Raw genomic sequence first — 18,443 nt, forward strand, 5'->3', positions numbered from 1 at the left:
TTGATTCGGGAGAGAAAGGACGGTCGGGCGCAGGGGGACGCAGGGACGGGGTTAGGGTAAGAGGCGGTCCAGGGATTCTCCCCCCACCCAGATGCAATCTGAGACAAACATCTGGGTGCAGGGAGTTGATGTGGGGGTAGGAATGAGGGATGGCATGTAGAACAGGGAAGCAGGGAAAACTAACACAAGGATGTGCTGTCAAGGTGGCCAGTACTCAATTCTTCCAGAATGCTCTGTGGAAGATGCGCCTGAAAACTGTCGTGGAAGATGAAAGAAAGAGGCGTCTTCCCAGTGTCTTTTATCCCCCATGAGCCAAGGGTGGCTCCACGAAAGTTAATTCCTCCACACTTTGGGACTACACATGTATAAGGCCAAGAAAGATCCCGAAGGAGGCCCAGCTGTAGTATGTAGGAGGTTCTGGGGCAGGAAATGAGATTTAGGGACATAGGCTTTAGAGTTAGCGTAAGGCACTGGTTGCACCTCCTCAGAATCGTGAGGGGTGGGACAAAGACGATGTGCAGTAGTATAGAAGGAATGGCAAACACAGGCGTAAGACAAGACTATCCAGGCATAACCCTGCCCAGACGGTGCCTTTGACAATCCCGTTCCACTGCGTGAAGTTGCCACGGTTCTTCATGAGGAGGGGATAAGGGACCATTCGTTTATCATGAGTGAGGCAAACGGCAAATGATTTTCATCCAGAGTGCCAATTCTAGGTTAGTGTTAATGCTCGGAATGGAGGAGTGTTAGCTCAGTGGTGCTGTGATTGATTAGTAATGTCTGCTGTGAGAGTGGGCTGGGAAGGTATGACAACAATGCTGTCTATTTACTGTTCCTTTTGCCAGACCATTTAGTTCTGCCCTCCTTGGATTACTGGCATTCTATACAAGTGTGTTCTCTAAAGGAAAACAGCTCTACCTTTTATATACCTCCCACCATTTAGAAGCTAAATGTAATTGCACGGCCACAAGCTTGTATAGTGCTGATTTTTAGCTGAGGAATTGAAAATCTACCTTTCATGACAGCCTCTAGGAAAGATGCTGACATTGGGGACTCAGGGGTCTTAAGTCATAAGGACACTCGAGTAGGTCCCCACCTACTACCTACTCTAGTAGGTCTAGAGTGAGGAGGTACTAAGAATTCATTGTCTTAGGTCAATGGTTAACCATCCAGTAAGGCCATCCAATAAAAACCTGCATGTACCCAAGTCAATATTTGTTTAACTCCCTGGGAGACTTGAGCCCAACCCATGGCACCTCCTCCCAGGAGTCAGACAAGTCTCCACGGGCTAACTGCCTCTATAATAAAACTAATAAAGCCTCCTAATCTAGACTGTTATGGGCTGAATTTTGTCCCCCCCCCCAAAAAAAATTCTAACCTCCATCACTTCAGAATGTGGCTCCATTTGGAGATAGGGTCTCTAAAGAGACAATGAAGGTGAAATGAGGTCATTGGGATGGGCCCTAATCCAATGTGACTGGTACCTTCATGAGAAGAGATGAGAAGACCGACAACCACAGAGCAAAGACCGCGTGAAGACACAGCGACAGGCCTCAGAAGAAACCAACCCTGTGCCAAAGGGTCCCCTCTGCCAGCTCGGGTCAGTGCTTGTATTTTCTGCCTGTTTGAGGGGACTCCTCCTACGACCGTGGGACTGAGAAAAGCCCAGGGCTTCAAGTGCCACCCACTATCCCCATTCTCTCAAGAGGGTTGGTCCCTCAGAAGGGCCCGTTCAGGGGCCATATAGCCCAAGAGGAGGAAGGAATGGTCTGAAAAGACCCTGATATTCTTTGAAAGCCTGTCAGCCCCCAGCACCCTGGCCAGGAGGCCCCACAGGATTTTTCTCGGTGTTTCTTCACAAATACCTGTACCAGCAATGAGCACATCCTGCTGCAAATGCCACCTCCGAGGAGACCTGTGGAGGCTCGCTCTTTCTCCTCTGCCAAGGCTGCCGGGCCTGCAGAGGCCTCACACCTGCCCCACCTGTTCCCCGCAGGCTCTTGCCAAGGTCTCCCGAGCTCTCGAAGCAGCCATAGTCCGTCACGGAGCCGAGGCCTGCGACAGCCCCAGAGAATTGGGCCAGGTGCTCCCCTGCCCCTGGAGCTCTGAGGGTTTGACTGCCTTGTGGGAGGGAGAGTCCACCCCCGTGGAGGCCCTGGGGGCCTGAATAGGTCTAGCCTCCTGCTCAGGGAGCCCCTCTCCAGCAGCAGCAGGGATCATCGACCCAGGAGTGTCCCAGGAATCCCCACCCTCTCTAAGGGGCTTGGGGAGGGACGGGGAGGGGAAGGGAGGTCAGCATCCCAAAGCCACCTTGACCTACTCTCAACCTTCCTTGTCTGATCCACACTGAGGTGAGAGTGGGAGGGCACACTAATTCCTAATCCCCACTGTTCTCAGCGATTTCATCCTGGGAGGTGTGAGTATAAATCAAGGAGGCAGAGAGTGGTACGTCTTTCTACCAGAGGATGTTCGGAGCTCTTTTTTTTTAAACCTTCATTTCCAAGATAGAAAGCAATGTGATTCTTAGATCTCATTTCCATCTTATCGTCGGATTTTATTTCAATCTCATAGGCTCTTATCAGTTCTATTATGCTATCCAAAATTGCCCTCTCCACCTCCCAGCCCCCACTCTGAGAAAATAAGCCATTTGATTCAGATGCTTTTGTTTCAGGAGACGGGGTAGGGAAGAGCTTGCCACGTCTTCTGACTCAAACTCACTATACCAGCAAAACCGCCTCTGTGCTGAGTGGTATCCATGGGACATTTTTTTAACGGTTAGTAAAAAGACAAAAAACAAAAACCAAAAAACAGCTCCTGTACATTTAAAGTTAGAAAGCATTGTGTGTTTAAGATACGTGAAAAAGCAGATTTCCCTTTTTTTTTTTTTTTTGGTGTTTAATTCTTAGATTAAATTAAAATCATGATGGCTTGAACGCTTGCATTTGGCTAGAACAGGCAACCTCATGGGTCAGCCTGTGATTCAAAGGTCTGTCCTACAAAGAGTAGTAACAGGTAACCACAATATAGAGCAGGTCAAGGCGTATTTAGAACTCCGCTTCACCCCTAGGAGTTAAAAACTTGCAAGTTAGATAGGAAAAAATGACTATTTTCTTACATATCCAAATAGCAAGGTTTATATTTTGTTTTGTATTATTAGGAACATTCCATATTGGCAACCGTGTAATTGGTGGCCAGAGGACTGAACATTGATAAGAAGCTTTAAGGAAAGCAATTTGTCATTATGCTTCAAGAGCCTAGAAGACATTCATGCTCTTTGACCCAGGGATTCCCCTTAAAGATATGCATTCCAAAGAAATAGCAGAGTGGAGACTCTGATTGCCACGAAAATAGTTATCAGACGATTATTCACGAAAGCAAGCATAAAATTGGAAATAATCCAAGTATCTAACACCAGGGGAAGGTATAAGTAGATTACAGTTCATTCCATAGAATGAAACGTTACACACATATTAAAATTATGTTTACTTGAAGTAAATAAATAGGGGCGCCCGGTGGCTCAGTCGGTTAAGCGACCGACTTTGGCTCAGGTCATGATCTCACGGTTCGTGGGTTTGAGCCCTGCGTCCGGCTCTATGCTGACAGCTCAGAATCTGGAGGCTGCTTCGGATTCTGTGTCTCCCCCTCTCTCTCTGCCCCTCCCCCACTCATGCTCTGTCTCTCTCTCTCTCTCTCTCTCTCTTTCAAAAAGTAAACATTAAAAATTTTTTTAATAAATAGATAAAATTGTGTCTCTTAGAAGCACGCTTAGAAAACGCTTACGTCATGTAACTACTAAAAGAAAGATACTGGGGCGCCTGCGTGGCGCAGTCGGTTAAGCGTCCGACTTCAGCCAGGTCACGATCTCGCGGTCCGTGAGTTCGAGCCCCGCGTCGGGCTCTGGGCTGACGGCTCGGAGCCTGGAGCCTGTTTCCGATTCTGTGTCTCCCTCTCTCTCTGCCCCTCCCCTGTTCATGCTCTGTCTCTCTCTGTCCCAAAAATAAATAAAAACGTTGAAAAAAAATTTTAAAAAAATAAAAATAAAAATAAAAGAAAGATACTGATGTATATACACAGAAGCCTTTCATGTTTAAAAAGTGGTGCGGAAAAAGATCAGAAAGATAAGCACAGAAATATTGACAGGGAATTCACCTCTTCTTGAGTGAGGAATGGGTCTAGGGTGATGGTTTTCCCCTCTATTCATCCTACTATCTTCCCATACCTCTTAAACTGAACATGTATGTTAACAACAAAAAAAGGGAAAAATCTTTTAAGATATGGCATGGATATTCCACAAGCTGTAAGTGTCCTCGTGAATTATTGAGGCCTGAGAGCTTTTCTAGAACTAACAAAAATTACGGTAATAAATATCTAATGGGGGAACAGGTACACTGATGTATCGCTGGGGGCGCGGTAGTTACTTCCCTCTTTCTGGAGAACAACCGCACAATATGGAACAAGCAGCAAGAAATCGTTCCTGTGCTTTGCCCTGGTCATTCCACTTGGAAATGGGTCCCCAAGGAAATGAACAGGAGGAAAAAGTCGTACGTTCAAAGACAGTCACTGAGGTGCCACGTGGAGTCATGAAACACTGGAAATAATGTAGATGGCCGACCATAACAATGGCATAGAAATCCTAAAACCGCGGAGTATGTGGATCGTGTCGCTACGCGGAAATGTTTACAAAGACAGGTGAATGGAAAAGACTGAGACTAGAGGTTACGCACGCCCTGATTACGACCCTGCAAAAACACAGAGGGGTGTGTGCAGGACGAAGCTTGGAGGAGAACGTGGAGAAAGATAAACAGAAAAGGATTCGGTGTCCACGCTGCTCTGAAAAGTTCGTTTCCTAAATCGCAAAGGCTGCTCTGCCCAGAGCTGGAGCGCTCGCTGGGGGTGCCGTGGGAGAGGTCCCGTGGCCAGACCCGCCGGTCCCGGGGACACTCACTTTCTGTGGATGAGGATGATCGCCGGCGTGATGAGATGGCACTGAAAATCGTTGGCCAGGTACCACGTCCAGCCATTACACTGAAACGAGAGGAGCAGAGGTCACTCACCGGGGCCACTCGCTCACCTTCCTGGAGCTGGAGACCGGGGAGGTGTGGGGGGGGGGGCGGTCCAAGGGAAGAGAGAGGAATTTGGGGCCACAGGATTTCACATACCTCATCTCACTTAATCCTGTAAGGAGCCTAGGTGCTGAGTATTGTTACTGCCAGGTTACAAAAGGGAAATGCAGAGCTTTCTCTCTTGAAAAAAGCAGGAAAAGCTAAGCTCCCAGGGCAGTTGGAGGAACTCAACTCCACCCCGTTACACGAACGTAAGGGACAATTATCGTTTTGGTGCCCTCAGAGCCGGTAAGGGTCCCTGTTGTCCTCTCTTCCCTGCCTTGCCGGCCCTCCCCAGCCCCCGGGAAGGAATGCGCTCATCTAGATTGGAAGCCTGGCTCCAGACGAGCTTGTGCCGGAGAGCCCAGAGTTCCCACGTGTGACGGACGTGCGGTCGTCTGGCCAAAGCCACGTCTTTCCGCAGGCTGTCCGGGTTGGTGTGAAATGAGCCAGTTACCTGCCTCATTCTTCTTCAACGTGACGAAGTTCCTGGGGGCAGCTCCCTCCAGGGCTCCGGAGGTAAAAGGCTCCTTGCTCCCTCCAGTCCCCAATCAGGTCCTCGAGAGCCCAGACTTATCCAGCACAAGTGACAGCTTTCCTTGTCCCGGCTAAAGGGAAGTGCCCGAGGTGGGGGATCGGTGAGACCTCCAGGCCAGACGGCCCTCACGCGTCCACTTTCAAGGACCAAGGTGGGCTTTGCCTCAAACAGGTGGCTGGCTCGTGTCCTCGCCACTGATTCCCACGTGGGACCCAAGCCGGTCCGCACCTGGCACACACGATTCAATTACCCCTATTTCACTTTCGTTGACTCCGATGTCATCGTGAGGATCCGAGGGCTTCGGGGGAAGCCCCAGCCAGTATAGACAGATATTGTGGCTCTGTCTGATCTGGCTTGAGATGGAAAAACGACTCATTATGGCGCAGGTGAGGTGCAACGTTCCATCCCAGTTACAGGCCGTCTGCGTGGAGGTAAGGCAAGTGTCCTTTCTCTGTGGGGTGTGACATGGAACCTTGACGGAGCAAGGTTGGCCGCTTCCGGACACGCACCTGCACGGTTGGCCCCTCGGTGCCCACCACCCTGCTCCCTCCCTCTGCTTTTCACAGCAACTGCCCCTGCCAAGGCTGGTTTGGTAACACTCACCCATCCCAAGAGGCTAGTCTCCCTGCCCCCAGCCACCCCCTTCCCGTGGCTTCACTGTTACTCCAGAGAAAGTGCCAGAAGGAAGGGCATCAGACCCAGGCCGGGCCCTTGGAAAGTTCACGAACCGTGTGAAGTGACACCCCACGTTGGCTCGTGCCCATCTGCCTGTTCCCAGCCCATGACGAGGGACTCACCGCGTTTGGGACCCAGAGGAAATTATTTAGCAACAGCAGATTCGTCCACCACGCTCGCCGGCAGTTATCCACGTGGAACTTGGGCACTTCCCAGACGGGTCCCCAGGGAACAAGAGAAAACAATCCAGCCAGCAAGCACACCGAATACATGTGAAGGGGCTGCAACCTGGCAGGAAAGAGCCAGAAGAGAGAAGGGGACTCTCCACCGTGGTTCCATTCAGTCCCCGGGGTGAGCGACAGAGACGCTCTGAAACAGATTGTGCTGGGTGGGCGACCAGCTGCCCACACCTCAAACGTTCCTACGCTCGTGGGTAAAAATTCTTGAGCTCCCACCCCGGGGCTCCGGTGCTGCTGAGGCAAACGTACGTCAGTCACTGAGCAGGTGGTGATGAACTCGTGATTTGCGAGTTCGAGCCCCGTGTCGGGCTCTGTGCTGACGGCTCGGAGCCTGGAGCCTGCTTCCGATTCTGTGTCTCCCTCTCTCTCTGCCTCTCCCCTGCTTGTGCGCTCTCTCTCTCTCTCTCTCTCTCTCTCTCTCTCTCTCAAAAATAAATAAATAAACATTAAGGAAAAAAAAAAAAAAGAAATACTCCCGTCAGGGGAAAAGTACCTCTATTTTACCGATGGGGAAATCACAGAAGTTTGGGTGACTTGGCCAAGGTGGCCCAACCACCCAGCGGCACTGAGATCTGCCACCAGCTCACATCCTTCCCCCTGTGGCCACCCTGGATGACAATGCCTTTCCTCGCTCCTTCCCTCTTTTCCTTTCTCCCTCCTTGTTTTCTTTCTCCCTCCCTTCCTTCATACCCTACCTCCTTCCCAGCTACAAAGACGGTGGGGGAAAGGCACAGGTGTCCTTTAGAAACAGAATGCCAGCCCTATCTGCCACCTGCTTTAGACTCTCCAGCAGCCGCGTTTGTCAGTCAAAAGAAATAGCCACAATGAAGTCCAATAATATACTTTACGTAGCCCAGCGTATCCCGAATGTTATCGACAGTAATCGCTATAAAAAATATGAGCGAGCAGTTTTCCATCCTTCCTTCTTTGAGTCTTGAGAATCCCGCGTGCATTGTACGCTCACGGCACACCTCAGCGGGCCACATGTCTGGTGGCCACCTACTGGGCATTGCTGGTGCAGAGGTTCGAAGCGAGGCCGTAGCAGGGGGGCGGACGCAATCCCGGCACGGATTCCGGGTGAGCTACGATCAACAGCCGTCTTTTAAAAGGACATATGTAGAAATTCCCAGTTGAGCACAGGGCCCAGCAGCACCTCCCGGGCACATCAGGCGGGGGTGGGGGGGAGGGGAGGGTGTCAGGGCCCCGGGCTGGCTGTGACAGATGGGAAGGGCCGGACTGCTGGAGGTCCACACTCCAGCAGAGTCGTAGGGCAGCACCCAGCTGCCCCGTGGGCGCCGGGACCCAGACCTGTCGGCCTCCGGTGCTCCCCACGCTGATACATCCTTCATAGGCGTGCCTAGCAGACAGGAGGGCTGGGGGCATGCGGGGAGCAGCCTAGAATCGCAGATCACGGTCAGAGAGAAAGGGCTGCTGACTGGGCCAAAACGCATCTCCCCAGATCAGCTCAGACAACAGCCACAGAGCCCTGCCTGGGCCCGGGCCCCGCCACATTAGCCATCTGACCGAGCTGTCCTACAGCTGCTCCCCCAGGCCTCGGGCTCCGCCTCCCAAGCCTTCCTTCCCACCATCTGTCGCCTCCCTGGGGAGAGTAAGTCACCCCCCCCCCTGCTCCCCTCTGAACGGAGTTCAGGTCAGATGCCCTCAGGGGGGGAGCACGGTACAGGCTGTGTCCTCCCCAGTTCGGCCTCTGAGTGGGGGGGCCCGTGGGGGCAGGGCAGAGGCTGGGCCTCACCTTGAGGAGCAGAGCTACGGATATGTGGTTTCTAGTTCTGTCGAAATGCTCCTACTGAGAAAATCATGTAACTTCTCTCTTTCCTCTTCTAGGGGGACAGGGTGGGGGGGGGGATGATGATTCCTCAGATTCTTTTAAGGAGCATCATGATTCCTGCCTCCTAAGGGTTTTTGAGAATCAAAGGAGATCAATAAGAAAACAGCCGGCAACATGGAACGAATCGCATAAATGTAAATTGTTCTTCATTTTTGTCCAAGCTGCTGGGAGATTGGAAGTCTAGGAGGGTTTTCAAAGATTAAAAAGTGCAATATTGGCTGTCGTGCGAGGTACCAGAAGCAGGCATTCTCTTAGCCGGTGGGTGGGAAGGGAAAGTGGAAAATGGCCATCAAAATGTGAGATGCACTAAACCACCAATTCTAGAAATTTACCCCCAAACATGTGCACAAAAGTGTACTGATATTGAATCATTGTCTAAGATAGCAAAAGCTTGGGATTACCACCACACCCATTAACAGGGGCACGTTAGATTCACGACTGTCCACCCACACAGAGCCATCCCAGACCACCTTTAAAATCAGTGGGGTGCCTGGGTGGCTCAGTCAGTTAAGCGTCCAACTCTTGGTTTCATCTCAGGTCATGATCTCACAGTTTGTGGGTCCAAGCCCCATGTCCGGCTCTGTAGTACAGTTTGGAGACCACTGGGGATTCTCTCTGCTCTCCCCTGCCCCTCTCCCACTCGCTCTCTCTCAAAATAAATAAATAAACTTTAAAAAAATAAAATCAGTGAGGTGGGTCCTTGCATGCAACAGATTGATATGCCAACATGAAATCATTATGTGAAAAAAGCTACCTGTAAAATAGCACGGTTTATAGTATAATCATATTCTTGAGAAAGAAAGAAGGAAAGAAAGAGAAAGAAGGAAGGAAGGAAGGAAGGAAGGAAGGAAGGAAGGAAGGAAGGAAGAAAGAAAGAAAGAAAGAAAGAAAGAAAGAAAGAAAGAAAGAAAGAAAGAAAGAAAAAACCCAGGGGCACGGGGGTGGCTCAGTCGGTTAAGTGTCCGACTTCAGCTCAGGTCATGATCTCATGATTTGTGAGTTCAAGCCCCACGTCCCGGCTCTGTGCTGACAGCTCAGAGCCTGGAGTCTGTTTCAGATTCTGTGTCTCCCTCTCTCTTCGACCCTCTCCTGCTCACGCTCTGTCTCTCCCTCTCAAAAAAAAGAAAAAACCCAGTGCCTGTAAGTATGTAAGTACATGGAAAGTACCTGCGAGAATTTACAAGAAACTGTTAACAAAGGTGCCCCGCGGGGGAGTGAGACTGCAGTGGGTACCCTTAATTTTAGTGTATAACCTTCTGTGATAGATATTTTTATCAGTAATGTTTTTATTGTAACAAAAACTCCTGATTTTTTTTTTTTTTTTTTTTTTTGAGAGAGAGAGAGAGGGAGTGCACGCGCGTGCAGAGAGAGACCCTAAGCAGGTTCCACACTCAGCACAGAGCTCAGCTCGGGCTCAGTCTCCCGACCATGAGATCATGACCTGAGCCGAAATCAAGAGTCAGAGGCATAACCGACTGAGCCACATAGGTGCCCCCAAACCCCTGATTTTTAACATGTTACCCCTAGTTGGAATAATCACACAGTTTTAAGGGTCTGAGACATCTACTCTCCTTGTTTCCCGTCACATAATCTTTGTTCCGATTTACCCCGGGAAGCTGGCGTTTTGCACTTTCTTATAGCTGCTGTAGCTCCCGGGTCCCCCGTCTCCTGCCCCAGTCTTCTTACTGTCTATTCTCAGCATGATTCTTGGAGAATGTGACTCGGCCCGTGCCACTCCCCTGCTGGAACCCTCCAAAGGCTTCTTGTGCCCCAGTAAAATAGAAGGTCCTTAAAGCAGCATACAGGCCCTCTACGATCCTGGCCACGGGGCCCCGCTCCACCTCTCTGACCTCGTCCCCTCCTGTTCTCCAAGCTGCTCTCTCCACTCCAGTGGGCTCTCCGCGGTCTCTCAAACATGCCAGCCACATTCCCTTCTCAGGACCTTAACACCTGTTCCCCACATGGGCCCTTCTTCCCCCACGGCACTCTCTTTGCTTAGAACATTCGTTTACTTCCTTTGACACAGGTCACTTTCCCTGACTACCCTTCCAGAAGAAGACCCCGTCTTGCCTCCTTCTCCAAATAAGCACTTTGTGCCACCTATGGTCCCTGACCTGCTAGAAATGCATTTGTATATTGCAACTTAATGTCGCATATTTATTCATGGATTATCCATCTCTGGTCACTGGAACGTAACCTCCAGGCCAGAAGGCACTTGCGTGGTTATTAACTATTGAATCCCCAGGGCTTACAACAGTGCCTGGCACACAGTGGGCCCTCAATAAATACAGAAAGAGGGGCGCCTAGATGGCTCAGTCGTTTGAGCACCTTACTGTTGATTTCTGCTCAGGTCATGATCTCACAATTCATGAGTTCAAGCCCCCCGTCAGGCTCTGCACTGACAGTGTGGAGCCTGTTTGGGGTTCTCTCTCTCTCTCTCTCTCTCTCTCTCTCTCTCTCTTTCTCTGTCCCTCTCCTCACTTGCGTGTGCTTGCATGCACACATACTCTCTCTCAAAATAAATAAATGGGGTGCCTGGGTGGCGCAGTCGGTTAAGCGTCCGACTTCAGCCAGGTCACGATCTCGCGGTCCGTGAGTTCGAGCCCCGCGTCGGGCTCTGGGCTGATGGCTCAGAGCCTGGAGCCTGTTTCCGATTCTGTGTCTCCCTCTCTCTCTGCCCCTCCCCTGTTCATGCTCTGTCTCTCTCTGTCCCAAAAATAAATAAACGTTGAAAAAAAAATTTAAAAAAAAAAATAAAAATAAATAAATAAACGTATAAAAAATACAGAATGAGTGAGTGAACAAATGATCTCATTTCCAGTCCTCTTGGAGATAAGTAGGCAAGTACTTGATCATAACTGAGTAAGAACAGTGGGTTTTGCTGACAAGAATGAGACCATCAAAGAGGCTGGGAGTGTGGCTGCTTTCGCTCTGGGTTTCCCTTACAGAGTGAGTTCAAACTGGGCTGGTGATGTTTCCCCCGATTTTTCAACAAAGTTATGTCCCGGGTTGGACTCTCTCTTCCTGGCTCCAATCTGCCACTTTCTCAGAGCTCCCTCCTCAAGAACATCACCACCGTCCGCCATATTGTGCCGATTGGAAATTCTGAGCATCCTTGACTTGCCCTCTCTCCGTTCCCACGGCCAATTGTCAGTCCAGATCTGCTATCCTCCCCAAATATTGCAATAGTTTCCTCACGGGGATCCTCACCACCATCTTGACCCATAAGACCTCTCACACACAGACACATACACACACACACACACACACACACACACACACACACACTACTGCTTTATCTGCCTGCTAAAACACTTCCTGTCCTTCAGTCCCCAGAACAGGACTTTTCTTCTGAAGTAGATTTCCCAGGTAGAACCCACCATGCCCTGGATCGGATGCCACCATTGGATTCCACACCCCACCCCCTAACACTGCATCAGCATTTATCACTAAGAACCTGTGGCCTGAATGTCAATCGGTCCCTCTCCTCTAGAAGACCACAGGGCACAACATGCTAAACCCAGGGCCACGCACCCAAAAAAAGGAATAAGGAGTCTGTCAAGCATCCAGGACAAGGGCTACATTCAATAGAGTTTGGAAGAAACCGCAAAGGCCATGGTGAAAAGAAATCAATAGAGGCCCATTCCGTAGCCCATACTCATTCTTACCCTATTTTCCAGAAAGGTTAAAAGGTGTGAGTGGTGACCACAGTAACAACGACAGCTACTTGCGGAAGGCTTACTGTGTGTCACACGTGCCTCTGAGTTCTCAGCACACATGCTCTCATTTAATCCTCGCAAGAGTCCCATGGAGTGAGTGCCGTCATTCTTCCCATTTTTTGAGATGAGAAAACTCAAGCCCGGAAAGGGTGAGGCACTGCCTCCAGGTCACATAGCTGGTAGAGGACTGAGCCAGCATGAAAGATTTGACAAACCAGAGTCAGAACTTACCCACTCCATTTTCCTAGCCCACAAGATTGTTGCAACAGCCCCTTCCCGCTCTGTGACAACGAAGTGTGACAAGAGAGGCAACGGCCCTAAGTAATGAGAGCCAGCTCTAGCTCAGTCAGCAACAAACCGTGATTTAGAGACTGTACAAAAGGAGGGGTGGGTTCCATGAGCTGAAGTTTCCTCTGCTTCCCAAGCTCCCTGTGTCTTTACTGCATCACGGGTTCCATCCTCCGTCCCAGGACTCTATCTCCTCCTGCCTCAACCAACCACCCATTCGTAAGGAGGGCCACGTCCGCGCCCCCCTCCCCCTCAGCAGAACCACCATCACACCAAGCTTCCACCAGCCCCTCTCTTTGCTGTATCCTATTTGATTTTTATCGTCACCATCGGTACTCTTATTTACAGGACACAATTACCACTAGTTCGTACAAGACATACACATTCTCCCGTTGAAGACACGTTCCATGGAAATCGGACAGCACATTTATGGAAATCTGCTGCCCGTCAGCGGAGGAATAAGGAGGTTTCTGCTGGTTTCATATAGTTCAAATTCTATTAGGGCAAATATCACGAAAATCGGCATCTTCCACTGGCAAAAGCTGCTAGACAGCAAAACCCAACTTCATGAAGAAAACGATTTCTTTCAGTTTACTTTGCTTCGAACGTTCCTTCAGAAGAGGGTTAAAGACTAAAAAAGCAATACGTTGTTACACAGCAATAATGGATTGAGACATTTTATAAACAGACCTACCTTGTAAGGCGGCTGAGGAAGTATCTGAGGATGACATTAAGGGTTGTTCCTTTGTCCGAATTCTGATGCATCCTTAGAAATGACCTTGCGCTTAGCCAACCACTGAGAGAAAGAGAAGAGCCATGGGAATTACTTATCAATGATACAGTTCATCCGACGATTAATTTGGTTGTCTCCATCAGGGTACAATAAGTTATGCAGCAGTAACAAGGTATCTCCAACACGAAAACAGTAACAGTTTTTTTCTTGCTCGCGCAACATGCCCACGGCCAGTCGCCTTGACCTCAGCGTCTTCCAAACTAGGGCACCCGGGCTGAAGGAGCGGTCACTGTCTGAAAGGTCACTGGTGACCACGGCAGAGAAAAGAGCATTTTGGAGGGCTTCAAACCGGCAATTAAATGTCCTAGCCCAGAAGCGACATGTTTAAAGCTCTTAGCATCACGGCAACCCCAGGCACCCCTCCTTGGCCAGACCTGGATTCCACCTAACCACAACGGGTCCGGGAAGTTGACTGTTACCAAGTGCCCGGAAGGAAGAGAGCCAGAAACATTTGGTGAACACCACTAAGAGCTACCGCGTTGGCCTTTAGAAACGATAGTGTCAAAGCTTTCCACTTCTGTAGGGCCACACCGTTTTCAAAGTACCTTCACTAATGGTGTCGCTTGTCCTTCTCCAGTCATACCGACCTACTTTGCAATAAATGTCGATTGAGTGAGTGATCGGTAGAAGGGAAGATACTACGATCCCTGCATGCCTACTAGGAAATCGAGGCTCAGAGGGTCAGTGGGTTGCCCAAGATTCTCAACCGACACATCCTGACGACAAATTTGTCGCCCAGGATGTTCAGCTAAAGAAACAGGCCACATCTCTGAGTTACAACCTGATGATAAGCGAGTCTGTGAGTGAGCTTCCTGACCTTCCGACGTTTGTGCCAATGGGCCTCGTGGGTGTTTCTCTAAGGAACAAATGCATTTCCTGTGGCCAAAAAAAAAAAAAAGGCCGCGTGTGTGTTGGAGGGGATCAGGGAGGGTTAGAGAATGTCTTGATTGTCCGCCAGCGTGATTTTCTTTTTTTTTTGAAACGCAGCAAGTTGGATTCACTATAACAGGAACGCAATTTATAGAGACGTGTAGAAGGGAGTGTGGAGATGTGGAAGTAGGCCAGCCAATTCCGATTCCGGGCTCCTCTTAATTTCGGGAAAGAATGCATCAGGGTCTCCGCGTGTGGCCATGCAACACCCAGCCGTTCAGCGCGGAGAGAGGACAAAGAGAAGGCGGGCAGGGAAACAGGCTCTGCCAGCAGGAGAACCTGCTGTAGGAAGCTGGGAAGACGCAGAGACCCGACCCCGCCGCGGGAAGCACAATCCCGCAACAGGAATGGGTGAAGTCAGCCAGAGAGGTAGAAGAAGGTTCCCGAGCCGTCACCAGGGATGGTCAGAAGTCTGGTTTCGCTACGTAAATGTGTGCATGACATGGCGGTGAAGACCTGCGTTTGGCGTGAAACAAGCATCGTGTTCCCGTTCTCACTCGAACTTTCCTAGCTGGGGGGACTTGGGCAACTGATTTCATCTCTGCACATCAACTTTCTCATCTGTAAACGCGAGCATGATGATACCGGCTCCAGCTTCCCGGGTTTAATGGGAGAATCGTCCGGAATAACAGGTTAAAAGCTGTTGGCACGATGGCGATACCAGGGGTCCCTTCGTGAGATTTCCATTGTCCAAATGAAATGTTTCTCTAAAAAGAATCGGTGCATTTCTTTTTTTGCGTGTACTTATTTGTAAGTAATCTGTACACCCATAGTGGGGCTTGACGTCGTGACCCGCGAGATCAAGGGTCGCACGCTCTTCTGGCTGAGCCAGCCGGGAGCCCCGGTGCGCACTCTTTAAAGTGAACAAAACGGGGGCGCCTGGGTGGCTCGGTCGGTTGAGCGTCCGACTTCGGCTCAGGTCACGATCTCGCGGTCCGTGAGTTCGAGCCCCGCGTCGGGCTCTGTGCTGACAGCTCGGAGCCTGGAACCTGCTTCCGATTCTGTGTCTCCCTCTCTCTCTGCCCCTCCCCCGCTGGCACTCCGTCTCATTAACATTTTGTTACGTGAAATAAACAATCAATAAATAAACACTAACAAATTAAGAAAGTAAACAAAATGAACGTTGGACGGGAAGGAAACAGGAGTCCTGGCCTCTTAGCTGGGTGAGGCCCGGGGTGGGGCCTGAGAACCTGCATTTCTGACAGCCTTGCAGATGACGCGGGTACAGCCGGACGGGGACCATACTCTGAGAACCACTGAGAAAAGGCCCGGCACTCCCCGGGCCCCGGAGCGAGCCAGGGGTCGGATACGTCGTCTTTTTACCAATAAAAGGGTGCAGGGTTGCAGTTTTCTTGGACTTCTGAAATTTCATAGCCTTGGCCTGGGGTTTTGGGGTATCTCAGGGCTGACCCGACGGCGGCTCTGGTGTCGCAGGTGGCTTTCCAGGCCCTCATTCTTCCCTCCTGGTGGCAACTCTCCATATTGAGTTTTTGGCTTTGATTCCAGCCACGCTGATGTGTCCTTGCCAGCCTCCCTCCCACGGCTTGGGGCTCCGCCAGCCAGCCCCATCTTTTTGGCCTTGTTCTTGCTAGGTCCTCTCGCAGGGAACAGAGTTCTGGACGTTGAGGGCCGACCCCTGGGCCGACCTCCCCACCCAGCGGGGGCCTGCCCCAGGTCTCTGCAGTGGGGTTTGCCTGCCTGGTTAGACCCAGCTATGCCCTCCTGGCAAGTCTGGTGCCCAGTGGTTCCCATTTCACCGCAGAAGTGGCCTCTGACCCTCGCCTGTCTGGGCCCCTTTTTGTCACCCTGGCCACCTGGTGACCGGGTCTCAGCTCATTCTGTACCCTCCTTTCTCTGCCTTACCCCCAAGAACCTGTCACACCAGAAGCTTGAGCTAAAACAACTAAGACATCATTTCGACAACTCCTTATTGGGCAGTCCCGTATGCCTGGCATTGCTTTGGGCTCCAGGGACAGCAGGACACAAAACAGAAAGAAGTCCCATCTTATAGTCCAGTGGAGAGACACCGACAATAAATACATGAATAATAAATATGTGGCATCTATAAGGTTAGGTAAAGAGGAGAAATAAATCAGGGAAAATGAAGGCAAGAGTGCGGTGGGTCCGTGTTAAACAAGGGAGACGAGCCAGGCGTTGTTGGGAGGTAACGTTTGGGCAAACGCTGAAGGAAGGGAGGGAAAGCCACGAGGACCTCGGGGAAGTAAGTGTGGCCGAAAATGATGGTCATTCGTCCCCCCGTGCTGCTGCTCTGCCCTGTTCGCAGGCTGGCTCTCTCCTAATCCGGCGCTTTGTACGCTTTTGAATTTCACGGCTTTAAATTTACAAACATAACGAAACGAGACCACCAGAAAACAAAACACAAAGCACAAGAAGCACGATGGGGCACTTATTGGAAGCTTGCTCCGTTGTTGTTGGGCCAACAACCTCCGCAGCATTCATCGGGGGGTCGCTTTCTCTTCCGACGTGTCAGCGTGCGATGGGGACGCGTTCTCAGGTCCCTCGCTTTCCCGATCGCTCCCTGCCGCCCACGCACGGCGCAGCCCCCCGCCACAGTCTCCACGCCCTGCCTTCTGGCCCCAGGGCCCAGGCTGCGCGGCCACTCCCTGGACAGGGGCGCCGGCACCCCTCTGCGTCACCAGATACGGGGGGCAGTTCCGCGTCTCTTCAGCTCCCACAGAGTTGCCCTTCCTTCCTGATCCGCTGCCTTGGCTTGGCTTCCTGGGCCCCGCGGTGTCTCGCTTGTCCCGTCTCGTTTCCCCGGTCGCTCATTCTCAGACTCCGTGGGGGCTCCCCTTCTCCCCCACTTCTGCGGGCTGGGGCGGCGGAGGTCCTAGCATATCTACCCCTGCCCTGTCCTCGCTTGCGCTCTCCTCCCCGCGAGATCCGGGCCAGCTCTGTGGCCTCCCGGCCGCCCGTAACCCAAGGCCCCCAAGTTCCCATCTCTGGCCCGGACATTTCCACTGAGCTCCCGGCACACGGAGCCCCTGCTGAGTGAACACCACTCCCTGGGTGTCTGGGTTATCTTCACCGGGTTGGCACCCTTTGATTCCAACGGAAGGCCTGGTTTTCCCACCAAGACTCTCTTCTGCTCCAGGCTTTCTGCTCAGCGAATGCCAGCCACCCCCCACCCCTCCTCCTCCTCCTCCCACCCCCACCCCGAGACAGACCCCCCCCCCCACCCCCCCATCTCAGCTCCTGAGCCCAGCCGGAAGTCCTTCTGAAGTCCTCTCTCTCGCCCTTCACATCCAATCAACAGGTCCTGACAATTCCACATCTAAAGCCTATCTTGGACATGACCTTCTCACTCTATCCCGCCCACCGGCCCTCCCCTTCCCCCCCTCCCCTCCAGGCCTCATCGTTTCTCATCGGAAGTATAGCAAAGGTCACCTGATGGATCTCCCTGCTTCTATCCCTGCCTGCCTCAGATCTGCCGCGAACACAGGAGCCAGAGTGATCATTTTTTAAAATGTCAGATGATATCGCTTTCAAACGAAAGCAATCCAACCTCTTCCCGTCCCACCAAGACTAAAGTCCGGGCTCCTGAGTCTTGCTACAAGGTCCTCTGTGGTCTGGCCCTGCCCGGCTCACTCCCTCTCTCCCCACCTTCACTATGCTTCGGCCTTCTTTCTGCTCCTTTAACAAGGATCTCTGTCTCTGTCTCTCTCTGTTTCTGTCTCTCTCTCTCTCTCCTTAGCTCTTCGGCACTGGTGGCTCCCTTGGCCTGAATCTTTCTTATCCAGGATTTTCCCAGGGCCAGCTCCTTCTAGCCACAGTAGTTCCTCATCAGACAAGCCTTTTCCAACAAGTCTAAACAGCTACCAGCTCTCTCTCACAACTGCTGTGCTCTTCTTTCCTAGTAGCTATTACTATCCGATTTTGTTCTTGTTTATTTGTTTGCTTATTGCTGGACACACACACGCGCGCACACACACACACACACATACACACACAGCAATATGCACAACAGCAGACACAACACCACATTACCTGATCAGGAAGAACGTGTCAACCCCAAGATAGAATGGGCCACTCCGAGAATAAAGGTACAGTGGATTTTTAAGCACTCTGCTTTTCCACTCAAGCACATTATCTGCAACAAACATAAAAACAGTTGTCTTTCTGTTTCACCGAAGAAAGTCGTGTGATTTACGTTTTCAAAAAAAGCAAGAGGAGCACCTTCGACTTTCATAGTATCGAGGGGATTTCGGGGCACCTGGGGGGCTCGGCCAGCGAAGCGTCCCACTTCGGCTCGGGTCGTGATCTCACGATTCGTGAGTTCGAGCCCCGCG

At 51.2% G+C, this 18,443-nt stretch overlaps 1 protein-coding gene across 1 annotated transcript in view; it reads right to left on the reverse strand.

The window, feature by feature from the left end:
- Positions 1-18,443, reverse strand: part of LOC115527998 (O-acyltransferase like protein) — a 64,191-nt gene that overhangs the window by 12,535 nt on the left and 33,213 nt on the right. Inside the window, exons 7-10 of the mRNA XM_030335801.1 lie at positions 18,142-18,244; positions 13,105-13,206; positions 6,438-6,603; positions 4,946-5,025 (exon numbers count right to left, since the gene is read on the reverse strand). Of these exons, the coding sequence (XP_030191661.1) occupies positions 4,946-5,025; positions 6,438-6,603; positions 13,105-13,206; positions 18,142-18,244 (451 nt within the window). The remainder of the gene's footprint in view (positions 1-4,945; positions 5,026-6,437; positions 6,604-13,104; positions 13,207-18,141; positions 18,245-18,443) is intronic.

The sequence above is a fragment of the Lynx canadensis genome, chromosome D3, assembly GCF_007474595.2.
Source record: "Lynx canadensis isolate LIC74 chromosome D3, mLynCan4.pri.v2, whole genome shotgun sequence".
Lineage (NCBI taxonomy): Eukaryota > Metazoa > Chordata > Mammalia > Carnivora > Felidae > Lynx > Lynx canadensis.